This window comes from Labeo rohita, chromosome 12 (assembly GCF_022985175.1).
Source record: "Labeo rohita strain BAU-BD-2019 chromosome 12, IGBB_LRoh.1.0, whole genome shotgun sequence".
Lineage (NCBI taxonomy): Eukaryota > Metazoa > Chordata > Actinopteri > Cypriniformes > Cyprinidae > Labeo > Labeo rohita.
Window position 1 is genome coordinate 14,683,374 of NC_066880.1, and position 14,720 is coordinate 14,698,093.

General features: G+C 36.7%; 1 protein-coding gene across 6 annotated transcripts in view; it reads right to left on the reverse strand.

Moving 5' to 3' along the window:
- The window catches only part of mta3 (metastasis associated 1 family, member 3), a 43,894-nt gene that overhangs the window by 15,414 nt on the left and 13,760 nt on the right, over positions 1-14,720 (reverse strand). For 5 of the 6 annotated variants that reach the window (XM_051124053.1, XM_051124055.1, XM_051124056.1 and 2 more), the window contains 7 exons: positions 9,581-9,683; positions 8,846-8,945; positions 8,556-8,744; positions 4,989-5,063; positions 4,817-4,875; positions 3,558-3,679; positions 3,016-3,173 (listed from right to left, as the gene is read on the reverse strand). In XM_051124053.1, the coding sequence (XP_050980010.1) occupies positions 3,016-3,173; positions 3,558-3,679; positions 4,817-4,875; positions 4,989-5,063; positions 8,556-8,744; positions 8,846-8,945; positions 9,581-9,683 (806 nt within the window). Of the gene's footprint in view, positions 1-1,751; positions 1,852-3,015; positions 3,174-3,557; positions 3,680-4,816; positions 4,876-4,988; positions 5,064-8,555; positions 8,745-8,845; positions 8,946-9,580; positions 9,684-14,720 lie in introns of all 6 variants that reach the window. The other variant, XM_051124058.1, reaches the window with a different exon arrangement.

Genomic DNA, 14,720 nt, shown 5'->3' on the forward strand with positions numbered 1-14,720 from the left:
TGAGTTTGGCTGAGATATCTCACACTGTTCAGGAGTTATAGGTATTTTAACTAAAAGCCCTGCTCTTTTGGACGTTTTTGGCGCCCCTTTGCGACGGTGAGTTGAAAGAGTTTTTTTTGATAATTATTGATATTCACTCTCCAGGGAATCTCTCTGCACTGGTTTGGTTCTGATCAGGCAAAAAACCTAGAAATAGTACGCAAAAGTAGGTTTTTCAAAAAATGCGGAATACCCGCCAGGCTCATGATCAAATCTGAGGTGTGCATTTTGTCTGACGTGAGCCAAGGATTCCAACTGCATAGGACACTTGAGCCTGCGACTGACGGTTTAGGAGTTGTGAGTGATATCATTCTTTTGATTGCTGTAGCGACCCCCTCAGGCAAATTGGGGCAAGCCTTGATCACATCGGAGGTGGTTTGAGTACTACCATCCCTCCAATTTTCAAGTCTCTACAACTTACGGTTTGGTCTGCATGATCAGATTTAACATGGAGATCACTGATCCGTGAACATTCTAACAATTACAAAAGGGTTTCAGCACCACTAATAAAACCTACAGTGGGAAAACTGCAGAGAGTATCACGGCTTCCTCAAAGTTTTTCCCCGACCTCTGTTTTTCAATATAGTGCTATCAAAATTAGGTGATTCATTTTCCAGTTTAATGGCATTAAAAATGTTTAACACCATTAACGCAGAGGCAGAGCTAAGGTTGGCCACCCAACTCACAACTGCAGCTTCTCTTTTTTTCTTGACAAGAAGTGCGTTTTATTTGTCTTTACGATCACGTCAGTCGGGAAACTTTTCAGACACGCTCCAACTTCACTTCAGCGCCAGGCGCTAGTCAAACGAGAGCAGTAAAGGTACAGGTGATGAGGGAGCTTTAGTAGAACAACAGTGAACAGCGCTGTAGCCTGTATCATTTCATAAATATATGCAAGAATGAAACTACAAGCATGCGTGTCAGCAGCGGCAGCTCTTAAAATAATAGCAGCCAAATTACCTAATAACTCAGCTGCTGTGATGTCTATTAATTAAAGGAAAAAAGAGGAAATCAATAACTTTTGTAGCCTTAAGGATTCATCTATATTTCATTTAGTATTTAGTGTCTAATAACTTTATTTAATTTCTGTATATTTCCTACTTGAAGGGGAAAGGTAAATAATGGGTTTATGTTAAGATTGTTTTAATTTCACTTAAACTAGAAGTTATTTTTTAAAGTCTAATAAATGTTAAAATTGATAGCTCTCAATTATACTGTAATGCTGAATGGCTATAGTCAGACATTAGTATTATTGGTATCAATTAGGGCTGCACGATTTGGGAACATTTTCACATTGCGATTATTGAGGTCAATATTGCGATAAGCGATTGTGATTACAAAATATAGTAGTGTGAGTCAACTTGATGGGTTTTTAAGGAAACTGCACAAACAGATTAGTGATATGCTGAACAATACTGAAATGTGTATTTCTAAAACAGAAATGGTTTCGAAATAAATTACTTTTACAAAATGAAATAGCATTTGCATTAATGTAAACTTATTTTCTTAAAAGTATAGCTAAATTAAATAAAACAATAAATAAAAAAAAACACACACATTTTCACAAAAATAAGATATTTTAAACATTTTGTCCAAACAAACGGACATTTATGCAGAATGTAACATCTGTATAAACTCTTTTTAAAAGAGTTTTATGTTTTTGGTTGATCGGATCACAAGTGGACAATGGAGACACAGCCGTTTACACCTGCCGTTTTAATCCGTCTCTTCTGTCCACTTTCGACCACTTCTGACCACATTTCCCCCTGTGGTGCTGATTACATCAAGAGGAGGGTAAATGGACGGATCCCTCTGTCGGCGTCAAAACAAGAGCGGGAGGGCTAAAGTTATCACGCACTTGTACATACTGCTGCTAGTGTTATTAACAAACACGCTGCACAAAGTTTCGTTCACGTATATCTATGGGCCTTTACGCGTTCGCAAAATTAGACCAAAGAGAAAATGCAGAGAGCAGCTGCTTTAGTTTTGTTTTGTTTCGTTCCATCAAAGTTTAAATCCCATCTGATAAGCCTGCATCCTTACAAGTCTAGCAATGAATAGTATTACTAATACTGTATTAGGTAGGTGGAGAGAAGGCAGACTTTAGCAGCTATTCAAACACATTCGAACACATGCATGTCTACACTAAAACAGCAACCGATCGTATGAGTTTTCAACCACCTCTGGATATGGTCTAAAGTGGACAAGCTCAAAACCTTTTACACTGTCCACTTGTGATTAGATCGACGAAAAAGCATGTTAATACCAGGTGTAAATAGGGCCTTTAGATTTGCAAATCTTGCACAGTACCTCTCTCTGCTCAGTGTCAGTAATCTCAAACCCAAAATATCACCATATAACAGAGGTAGGTTTTTTTTTGTGTGTTGTTTTTGGCTACCAGATCAGTGTCAATTTCGTGGACATCCATCTTCGTTCTGGTCTCTCCACGCAGTGCACGCAAGTGAACAGGCACACACAGATGCACGCCACACGCGCACTGCCTATACTGAGAGACTGTCCGATTTTTTATTTTTTTAAAATCTTTTGTTTGTTTTGTTAGCGGCACGGAAAATCAGCAAACTGTTCTCAGAAAGTATGTGTTCTCAAGTTCACACACTTATTTATTTAATATAATCGCAACATTTTGCCGTCATTTAATCACACAGGCTGACATCGCGATTCCGATACGATACGATTAATCGTGCAGCACTAGTATCAATGATACTCACCTTCAGTCATAAATAAAAGGTTAACAAATATTAAAAATATCTTTATGTTGTTTCTATATTAATTTAAAGACTGAATGAGAAACTTCTGCAATATAAAAGTATATTTAAAAACTTAGGTGGAATTAATCGCGATTAATCGCAATTAACTAAAAAAAAAAAAATGCGATTGACAGCATTAAGTTCTATATATTAGTATGAGCTATGGCAATAGCTCAATGCACATCCACAGAGTCAGAACAGTACTTACATTGGGTGCAGGGCTTGGAGGCGTTTTTTCCTCTGCCCCCTCAGCTCTGCTTGGCATCTTCAGGCCACCATACTTTTTCCAGTACATCCAACAGGACACACAAAGGCGACACTGCATGTTAGGAGGACCCCACGAGTACCACTGAGCAGATTGTACAGCTGTAAACAGAGAAGAATAAATAAATGACCCAGAAATGCACTACAGAGTCTAATTTTGTGTCTTGATATTTTTGTTCTTGTCTAAAGGAACATGCAATCTTCGTGTTACAGTATTAATGCAATGTCCTACAACACAATGAAAAGATTAGGTGTCGAGAGGGATGAAATTCATTACTAAAAAGCAATATTGATCCAGACTAATCATTGCTGATCACGTAGATTGTGATGCGGCAGCTTTGATTGATCTGATTGGAAGATAAAAGGGTGAAAATGCAGTATCAAGCCCCATTGATTACAGAAGGCGTGACATGTCCTCCGGGAGAAGCAGCGAATTGATTGGATGGCTGTGTTGACTGTAATTAGGCGAAGAGGGTCTTTACTCACCAAAACAGCTCTCACATGCACGGCCGCCTCCGGCTGTGTGGAAACTGCCTGTGCCTGCTGCACCGTTCACAGTAGCCATTTTGCCATTACTGATGGAGATCTGGTTAGGATTGGGTTTGTTGCTGTGAGGCAAAAAGCAAATTAGATTTCACAGTATAATCTTTCACAGAAAGTTTATAAACACGCAAAATCGAAATCCGATCACAAGTGCTCACTGGAGATGCAGTTGAGACTGATCCTAATATAAAGGCCCATTTGAATAAGAGCTGTCACAGTTACTTTTGTGAATGCAAAAAGGCATTTTGTGTCGAGTAACCGGCAAAATACCGGAAGTGACGTATTCCATGGACAAGAATCCATTAAAATACATTATTAAACAGTTTTCCAAGGCTACATGATATATTAAACTCTGTTACTAACAATTAAATTTGGTAATCAAGTAATCTGTCGATTATTCAGACGATTAATCGAGTAATCTGATAAGCATAATTCTTTTTTCTTTTGCAGTAATAAAAATAGACCTAAGTGAACAATAGCCTTTAAAATGAATTAAAATGCATATATAATAGCAATGAGGCAATAATAATTTGTTCAAATAAAGTACCAAAAGCAAGTAATCATATGGCTATCTCTGCATTTTGCTGAGTTTGGGTTTATTTTACCATTCATCAGATTTATAAGGTAAATCATTTATAAACCTACGCAAACATAGGAGAATCAATATCTAAATATGGTAACCGTTCACCACAATTTCAAAATAAAAAGTTTAAAAACTCGCTCTGAGTTTACACGTTTTGATGTCCACATATTTTGGAATTACAGTGGCTGTAGCATTTCTGTCATAATAAAATGGCCAAATATTACAGAATAAGTGGACATTTGAATTTTATGTTGTTTAGTCAATATTTAAAAAAAAAATTAGATTGTGCAGTAAAGTGTAAAAACAATCGTCAGGCTGTTGGCGCCCTATGCAGTCATTTGTTATGATGCACAATGTACGTTAGCTCTATTGTTTATAATACATTATGTATGTACCATATGATTACTTGCTTTTTATACTTTATTTGAACTAATTATTATTACCTCACTGCTATTATATTTGTATTTTAAGTAATTTTAATGGCTATTGCTCGCTTAAGTCAGAATAATTGAACGATTACTCGATTACCAAAAGAATCATTAGTGACAGCCCTAATATGAATCATGTCAATGTGTAGAGATCTTCAAAAATCTGTTATTTCAGAGATGCTAAAACTCACTATGTGGGGATGTAGACTTGTTTCAGTTTGCTCTCTGCTTCAGCTGCCTTCAGTCGTTTCTGCACAAAATGATAAGTATTAAGCGAGATCAAAGATAGTCAGAGCAAAGAGAAAAAGAGATTTCCAGATAACAAATCTAACTTCAGCTATTTAAACTAAAAGCACTGCTCACCTGCTGAACATATCTGTCTGTGGTTTTCCACATGTAATAATACTCAATGATGCTGGTCAACGACTTCCAAGGAAGCTGAAATAAAACACAGGTTAAGACGTCAAAAACCACAAGGTGGTAGCGTACTGCAGATACAGCTCTTGTCTTAATTCTTTAAGTGGTCAGAATTTATGGAATATTTATTCTGAGCATGACATGTCTCAATGCACATGCAGACGCACATGATTATTCATGAGCACCTGCTGAGCGCAAGGAAACGTGCATGAAACGGGTGCAAAGAATTTAAGAAATCTTAATATAAAGCTGGCCGAGCCCCCACTTTTGGCCGGCATCTATGCGAGGGTGAGCAGGATGTAAAAATGAACACAGAGGTGTTCTGTGCTGACAGCTGGTGTTATGAAGAACATTTAGATTAACATCCTGAGGTGGTGCTATGTATTTTTAGTGGCTGGTTTCTCTGCTTTTCGTTCTGTTTTTGAACCCGGTAAGGAACAAAGACGTAAATCACTCGATTTCAGTTCCCCTCTGTGAAACCAAGTTTTATGATCTGCTTTATGAACAACTAAATGTATTGTTTTAACCAAATGATGTTACGTTTTATAAAACAATGAGAAATAGCATGTTTAATTGAAAAATTGAGAAAAATGTATACCTTTGTCAAGGTTAAAAAAAAAAAAAATAAAAATAAATAAATAATTATATATATATATATATATATATATATATATATATATATATATATATATATATATATATATATATATATATATATATATATATATATATATATATATATATATATATACACATACATATATGTTTAACTAATGTGACCCTGGACCACAAAACCAGTCTTAAGTAGCATAGGTATTTTGTAGCAATAGCCAAGAGTACATTGTATGGGTCAAATTTATCGATTTTTCTTTTATGCCAAAAATCATTAGGATATTAAGGAAAGATCATGTTCCATGAAGATAATTTGTAAATTTACTACCATAAATATATCAAAACGTAATTTTTGATTAGTAATATGCATTGCTAAGAACTTCATGTGGACAACTTTAAAGGCGATTTGCTCAATATTTAGATTTTTTTTGCACCCTCTGATTCCAGATTTTCAAATAGTTGTATTTCAGCCAAATATTGTCATATGCTAACAAACCATAGAGCAATGCTTATTTATTCAGCTTTCAGAATATGTACCCTTATGACCCAGGGTCACATATCAGCTTATTACTACTTCTAGTACTAAATCTTAAATTTTTTAATAATTATGCAACACCTAGACCACTTGACAGTTCAATACTTTGTAGATCTTTAAAACTACATCTACAGAATAAATGCAGATTCAGCCAGACAAGTTCAGTTAGATATTTGAACCCTACATTGTCGATGATGTTTAAAACCCTTCTCTTCTATCTATTTATCACAGCACAAATCAATCACTATCGATGACTGCTTTAAGACAGAAAGAGAAACAAACAGTAAGAGAAAACCAGTGCACCATTTAAACCACTGCACCAAGTCGATCTCTATGGGACTATTTGGTGTTCTTGAACGAGTGATTCTTATTGTGTGCTACAAAGTGGCTCAGAAGAAGTGCAGTGGTTTTCCATTCCATTTTGAGAAGTAAAGCTCCAGAGTAAAGAAATCCCATTTCTCAGAGCAATAGAAAACAGCTTTTCCTTGTGTTCACACCCTAACACCAAAGCTCTCACTCCAGCCTCAATACAAATAAGTACCCTTGTCTCTGAATGAACGGATCAAATGTGCTCAAGTTAGGTCAAGAAGCAACACGCTTCAAACCAAACCCTTTCAGCTGGTCCAATCTTGCCATCGCTCAGCCTCACATCACCTCATCTCTGTTGCTACTCTTATCCCTTTAATTGAAGTGTCGTACTTTGCTTTGCTCCTCTAAACTGTACCATTTCTGTTTTGTTTTGTTTTTTAGCAGCACCACATATAACAATCCAGTTTAAACTGTTCTTCTTTTCCCCATGGCACCTTTCAAGACATCTTTATGCTGGGGTGAGAATCTTCAGGCATCTCATGATTGAATTCCAAAATGATTCTCGATGCACCTCAGTTTTTTAGCAAATCAAGTAGCTCATGGCAAAACTGTGTAAATATTTAATATTAAAGTACTGAAATATGCCTGCTCTGAAACAAAACATGTATACAATCGACCATAAAATTTGCTGTTGTCAATCAGTGCACACTTACTGTTGCAGTGCATGCAAATTATATACTGCATAAATAATTGTTAAAAAGTATGATATATTGTGTCCTGTGAAGTGACACTTAAAGGAGAAGTCCACTTCCAGAACAACAATTCACAAACACTCACCCCCTTTTCATCCAAAATGTTTATGTCTTTCTGTCTTCAGTTGTAAAGAAATTATGGTTTTTGAGGAAAGCATTTCAAGATTTTTCTTCATATAATGGACTTCAATTGTGCCCCGATTTTGAACTTCCAAAATGTAGTTTAAATGCAGCTTCAAAGGGCTCTAAATGATCCCAGCCGAGGAAGAAGGGTCTTATCTAGCGAAACGATCGTTAATTTTTTTCGGAAAATAAAAATGTTTATACTCTTTAAGCACAAAAGCTCATGTAGCACAGGTTCTGGCATGCACGTTCACGACGCTATGTACTATTGAATCATGTCGAAAGGTCACGCCGAATGTAGGCGGAACTACAGACTTAGTGTTTACAAAGCGAACGTGCAAAGACCAAGAAAGTGCAAGTAAGTCAAACGCTGTTTACAAACAAAAAGGTACAACGATGTTGGACGATTCTAAAGTTGTAGGAAAAAATAAGATGGAGTTTTTCGCAATACTATACCTTTTTTAGCCGGAGTACACAGACGATGAACATAGATGAGATTCGTAGTAGTGACGGGAAGTTCGGATCATTTTACCGACTCGGACCTTAGCAAAATGAACGAATCTTTTTTCGAGTCATTTCGTTCATTTTAGCATAACGTGACAGCCCCATAAGATGTACGAACAACTCGAAAAACCCGAAGACTCAAAACTAATTAACTAATTCCACAGAACCTAATAGGATGTTGAGCATGCACGACTGAACGAATCACTTGTTCTTCACGAGTCACATTAAAGATTCTTTCAAAATGAACGAATCGTTCAAGAACGACCCGTGGACGTGCATCCGAGAGCCTGTGCTACGCAAGCTTTTGTGCTTAAAAAGTATACACATTTTTATTTTTTGAAAAAAAATGACAGATCATTTCGCTAGATAAGACCCTTCCTTCTTACTTTATAACTGGCGATTGCGAGTTTATCTCTCACAATTCATAGAAAAAAAAAACGAATTGCAAGTTTGTATTGTGCAATTCTAAGAAAAGACAGATTTGGGAGACGTAAATTCGCAATTGCGATAAAAAGTCAGAATTGTGAGATTGTGAGACAGGCTTCCATAAATAAATGCAGCCATGGTACGCATAAGAAACGCATACGGACCCCAAACTTTTGAAAAATAGTGTTAGAATCATTTGAAAAAGAATCACAATCAATTCTTCCCCCACCCCTGCATTCTGTGCATACTCACAAAGTCTTGCCGGATATCATTGAAGTCTTTGCCGTATTTCTCCAGCGCCTCCTCAAACAGGTTTGCCTCTGACGAGCTCCACTCCTCCATCTCATCCCGGCACAGCACGGGCCCTCCTTGAGGAACAAGCACGCTCAATGCACTGGAGAGGTCATAGCCGTGCCGGTGAAGGGTGTCCATGGCGTGGAACTAGAGAGAGCGAGATAGAGATAAGAAGAGAATTAATCAGGTTTTTTAACATCTCCAGTGGATATATGGAGCGAGACAGATGGTGCTGATGGGATGGGTACCAGTGTGATGTCTCGTGAGGCTGCCGCGGCGCTCATGTGTAAGCTGGGCTGTCTGACGGAGCTGCTGCAGTCCAACGCTCGAGCAAAAGTACCAACCGCTCTGCACACAGATCACCAGATTCATCATGCAAATTTAATTATGCCATCAGTTTCGTCGTTGACACAGTTTCCAGTGTCTTCTACAGCAGTGGTTCTCAACTGGCAGGTCACAACCCAAAAACAGATCACAGGTCTGTTCTGATGGGGTCACGAAGAGAAGGGAGGGAGAAAAAAAACGATGCAATTTTTTGGTGCAAATTTATCTGTAACAGATTTTCCTGATTCGATTTGATTCCAATTCTCAATTCAGTTTGGCATATTTAAATTCTAATGTCCCTTTGGTTCCTATAAAGAATCGATTTTTAGATCACAAACAAGGTTTGTTTACAACACATTGAGTTTTGTGCAAACTTTGCTGGCAAAAACAAGAAACATTGAAATTCTAAAGATATTCAAAACATACTGTAGAGGCAAGCCAACTTGGTTTTTAAAGCAAAATACAACAAAATCAATATATGGTAATACAAGGTAATATTAATCAAATTTCAGTGTTTGACACTTGCATTTACTTCTGCAGAATTTTGTCCAAGGTACAATCTTCAACCTGAAGCAAAACAGTTAATAATCACAGTTTTAAAGGACACTAACACGCATGTTTGATTTATTAATAAAGTGTAGAAAGCATCAAAAACATACCGAGCAACCACAAGAAACTGGTCAATCTGTTTGTTGGTCAGCGGACACTCTGGATCCCACATCTTCATCTCCAGTTTGGACTGGTCTCTGTCATCAGGTTCTCCTAAAGAGAAAATTTCTTTCATCAGAGCTGGCTGTGTAAAACCAGAGGGTAAAATCTACCATCGACAATTCTGTCAAGACAACCCTGGCAACTTGTTCCCGTGGCAACGGTGGGAATTAACACGTAAATCAAACCTGGTGTTAGGTAATGATGGAAGACAGCCTGCTTAGCAAGATCATGAAGAACGATGATGATGACAGGTATTATCATCATCAGCCCACCAGCCTGTCATTCAAATCAAGAGCAAGGCACTTAATCCTGCATCGCGTAAATGCTGAACTATAAATTGCTTTTGGATGAAAAAAGTATGTTAAATGAGAAGGTCAGAATTTGTAGGTTCAGATCAAATCTACTACCTTACCAGATAGCTATTATTTAAAGGATTGGTTCACTCTAGAATTAAAATTTCTTGATAATTTATGCACCCCTATGCCATCTAAGATGGTCATGACTTTTTTCTTCAGTCGAAAAGAAATTGTTTTTGAGGACAACATTCCAGGATTTTTCTCCATATTGTGGACTTCAATGTGGATCAATAGGTTGAAGGTCCAAATTGCAGCTTCAAAGGGTTCTACATGATCCCTGCCAAAGAATAAGGGTCTTATCTAGCAAAACAATGTCATTTTTTAAAAATAAATAAATAAATACATTTATATATAAATATATACTTTTTTTTTTAAATATATACTTTTTAACCACAAATGCTCGTCTTCCACTAGCTCTGCATCCTCGACTTCATGCATTACTTGGTCATGTTGGAAAGGTCACGTGTGTACCGGAAGTACCGATCTAGTGTTTACAAAGCGAACGTGCAAAGGAAGTCAAATGCCCTTTACAAAAAAAGGTAATACAACAATGTTGGACGATTTTGAAGTTGGTGGAGAAAATGAGATAGAGTTTTTTGTTCCATCCAAACTTTCTGAACCGAAGTACACACACAAAGAACTAACCACATATGACCTTTCCAACGTGATTACGTAATGAGTGGAGTCATAGACGCACTTCATGGAGCTAGTTATAGGTTGGATATGAACAATTGCAAGAAATAAATTCAGACCTGCAAGTTTTTAAGTCAGAATTGCAAGATATAAACATTATATCTCACAACTTATTAAAAAAAGTCAGAATTGCAAGAAAAGTCATCAGAATAGTGAGTTCTCTCGCAATTATGAGTTTATTTCATGCAATTCTGAGAGAAAAGTCAACTGCAAGAAAAAAAGTCAGAATTGTGAGATAAACTCGCAATTCTGACCTTTTTTCTCAGAACAGCATGATATAAACTCGCAATTATGAGTTAAAAAGTCAGAATAGTTGGATATAAACTTGCAATTGTGACATATAAAGTCAGAATAGGTTGTTTGCACATGACGTCATTGCTGTGGCGCGAAATGCAGCTTTTGCGTTGTTTATGGATGCTCAAATCGGTCAAACCGAGAAACCACAAAATATCTTTTATCATGTATGAAAATTTTCTGTTCATAAGGGCGGAAAGGCAAGAAATTGACTGAAAAGCGCAGGAAAAAGTGGCTTGTAAACCTCTGTCTGTGGTCAGGAGGAGAGTCGGATAATGCTTGTGTGTGCAAATGGCTAAAAAGAGATATAATAATAGGTTAAGATATTAATAAAGAAATATATAAATATACACAGGGTGAGACAGTGAGAATTCACCTAATGCTAAACGCCACATGTAGACACAATGTAAGATATTATATTTGTTCCGAGATTGATTGATTATAACGGAACATTGTGAGACTGTAATAAACTGAAGTGAGTGACAGCTTTTTAGTGACTATATGGAAGCGCTATTTGCTCACTTTCTATAATCAGTTCGGAATTTGAATAAAAGTTTCGCTTTACATGCTGCTAACAGGACCAATAGCCAAAAGTTATTACTGTACAAGAGAAACGTATAAACAGAAAATCACAACATATGTTGGATGTGATCCTTATATTATGAAGAGGAGTGATTTTTCAACTAAATTGAAATAGCTTCCTCAGTTTCCTGTCATCGAGACGGTGGAAATAAGCTACGCAACTAAGCCTGATAGCAAACAAACTCTTTCGAAAGTGATTCCCACATTTATATGAAGGATGCAGGATATATTTTTTTCAAATTCTGAATTGATTATAGCCTAGAAAGCGAGCAAATAGCACTTTCATATAGTCACTAAAAAGCTGTCACTCACTTCAATTTATCGCAATCTCACAAGGTTCAATTGTAATCAACTGCAAATATAATATCTTATTTGCATTGTATGTACGTGTGGCCTTTATCATTGAGAGAATTCTCACTGTCTCACCCTGTATCTATTTATATATTTCTTTATATCTTAATATTATTAATCTTTTATTAACCATTCGCACACACAAGCATTATCTGATTGTCCTTCTGACCGCAGACGCAGGTTTTCAAGCCACTTTTCCCAATTTTTTTCAGTCAATTTCTTGCCTTTTCCACCTTATGCAACAGCAGATGTTCATACACAATATGAAATAAATTTTCTCAATTTGACCAATTTCCATAAACAACTGAAAACATAGTCATTTTGAGATTCTGCTATTGATTCCTATAGAGAAAAATCACTTCCTGCCCTCCAGCTGCATTTTGCGCGTCCTCGGAATCACGTGATTGCAAACAACCTATTGCAAGAACTAAACTTCACATCTAACAATTATGAGAAAAAGTCAAAATTGCAAGAAAAAAAGTCTGAATTTAGAGTTTTTATTTCATAATTATGAGAAAAGTCATTTGGAAGAAAAAAGTCAGAATTGTGAGATAAACTTGCAATCCTGACCTTTTTTATCAGAATTGCATGGTATAAACCTGCAATTCAGAGTTTTTCCTCAGAATCGTGTGATGTAAACTTACAATGAGTTAAAAAGTCAGAATAGTTGGATATAAACTCAATTGCGAGAAAGTCAATTGTGAGATAAAAACTTTATATCTCAAGTTTATATCTCACAATTCTAACTTTTTTTCTCAGAATTATGAGATGTGAAGTTTATTGCCAATCTGAATTTATAACTTGCAACTGTGAGTTTATATGTCACAATTCAGAGAAAAAAAAAAAACAATTGCAAGTTTGTACTACACAATTCTGAGAAAAAGTCAGAATTGTGAGAAACTCGCAATTGCAAAAAAAAAAAAAAGAGGGGGGGGTGGCAAGATGAGTGCAAGATCAACATTTGTGGTACAAATTTAATTTTCTTTTAGAAAATGACAGATCATTTCACTGGATAAGACCCTTAGCCCTCAGCTGAGATTGTGTAGAGCCCTTTGAAGCTGCATTGAAACTGCAATTTGGATCTTCAAGCTGTTGATCCCCATTGAAGTCCACTATAGGAAGAAAAAAACCTGGAATGTTTTCTTCAAAAACCTTATTTTTGACAAAGAAATACATGAACATCTTGGATGATGTAAGGGTGAGTAAATTATCAGGAAATTTTAGATCAGGAGTGAACCAATCCTTTAAAAAGTCAGTACTCCGTATCCATCTAAAAGCAGGACATGTCTAAATCAAGAACTGAAGTGTGCTTTCCTCACACTGTCTCTGGCCTCTCATTACAGATAATGGGATCTGTTGACTGGACATTTTTGTAAGTTTGTGAGAGAGGAGCAGGGTCACAGACTTGCAGTCATATTGGGGTCACAGACTGACAGAAGAGCAATTTCACACTTGACTGGTGAGCACAGCGATAGTGTAAATGTGCAGTTTTCCTTGTGATGCACCAGTGCTCAGAATCCAAAATTGAGACACTGCAACTAAGCAAACCAACCCCATGAGACTACTATTTCCAGAGCTAACAAACTTTTACAACTCAAACACAAAATAAATCACCTCCCAGGCTCCAAACATAAAAAGACCTCACGAATAAAGCCATGAATCTCATTTTAACTCAGTCTGAAATCTGGTCTGGTCTAAATGCTCCAACAACCAAACCAACAACAAAGAAGTGATGGCTTTGCATCACATCGCCTGCATCCTGGCCAAAATGTTGATGTTGAGCTTGAACACACCACAAAGACTACAGCCAACTAGCATGTACATTCTACGTCTGTGTGAGAAAAAAAAAAACAACAACTCTGCATACCAGCAGGTGACAACAGTTTGGTTTTCTTCTTGTGCACAGTTTCTCTAAGCTGACCAGAGCATTCAACATGCTAAATCGGCCAAAGAGCCACCAATGGGGATCCGACTAGCTCCTACGGTGCAGATCAAACCGCAAAAACTAGAACAACAGATGGTATGTGTCGCTGATAAAAAGAAACCAAAAAAATGTTGTAATGTGTGGGGAAACATCTTGGCATATTCTTATAAGCTACAAAGACAAAGCAAGAACCATTTATGGATTCATTTATTGCTTTTTATATATTAGAAATTCAAGACTTCACATTGGTTTTTCTAGTGTCATGAAGAGCAAAATGTTTATTAAAGGAAAGTTTACTTCCAGAACAAAAACTTTACAGATAATGTACTCGCCCCCTCTCATCCAAGATGTTCATGTCTTTCTTCAGTCGTAAAGGAATTATGTTTTTTGAGGAAAACATTTCAGGATTTCTCTCCATATAATGGACTTCTATGGTGCCCCCTGAGTTTGAACTTCCAAAATGCAGTTTAAATGCAGCTTCAAAGGATTTTAAACAATTCCAGCCAAGCAAAAGGGTCTTATCTAGCAAAACGATTCAGTTATTTTACCATTTCATTTTCTCCTCCAACTTTAAAATCAACCTACATTGCTGCAGAAGTACCAACCCAGTGTTTACAAAGTAAACTTGCAAATAAAGTCAAACTCTCTTTACAAAAAAAAGGTAAAACACCGATGTAAGACGATTTTGAAGTTGGAGGAGAAAATGAGATGGGAATTCTTTAACATACCCTAACTGTCATGAACCGGAATACACAGAGTTCACGCACAGCTAGACAAGACGAGCATTTGAGGTTAAAAAGTATATAAATTCTTTTTTTTTTTTATTTGTTAGATAAGACCCTTCTTCTGCTGGGATCATTTAGAGTCCTTTGAAGCTGCACTGAGACT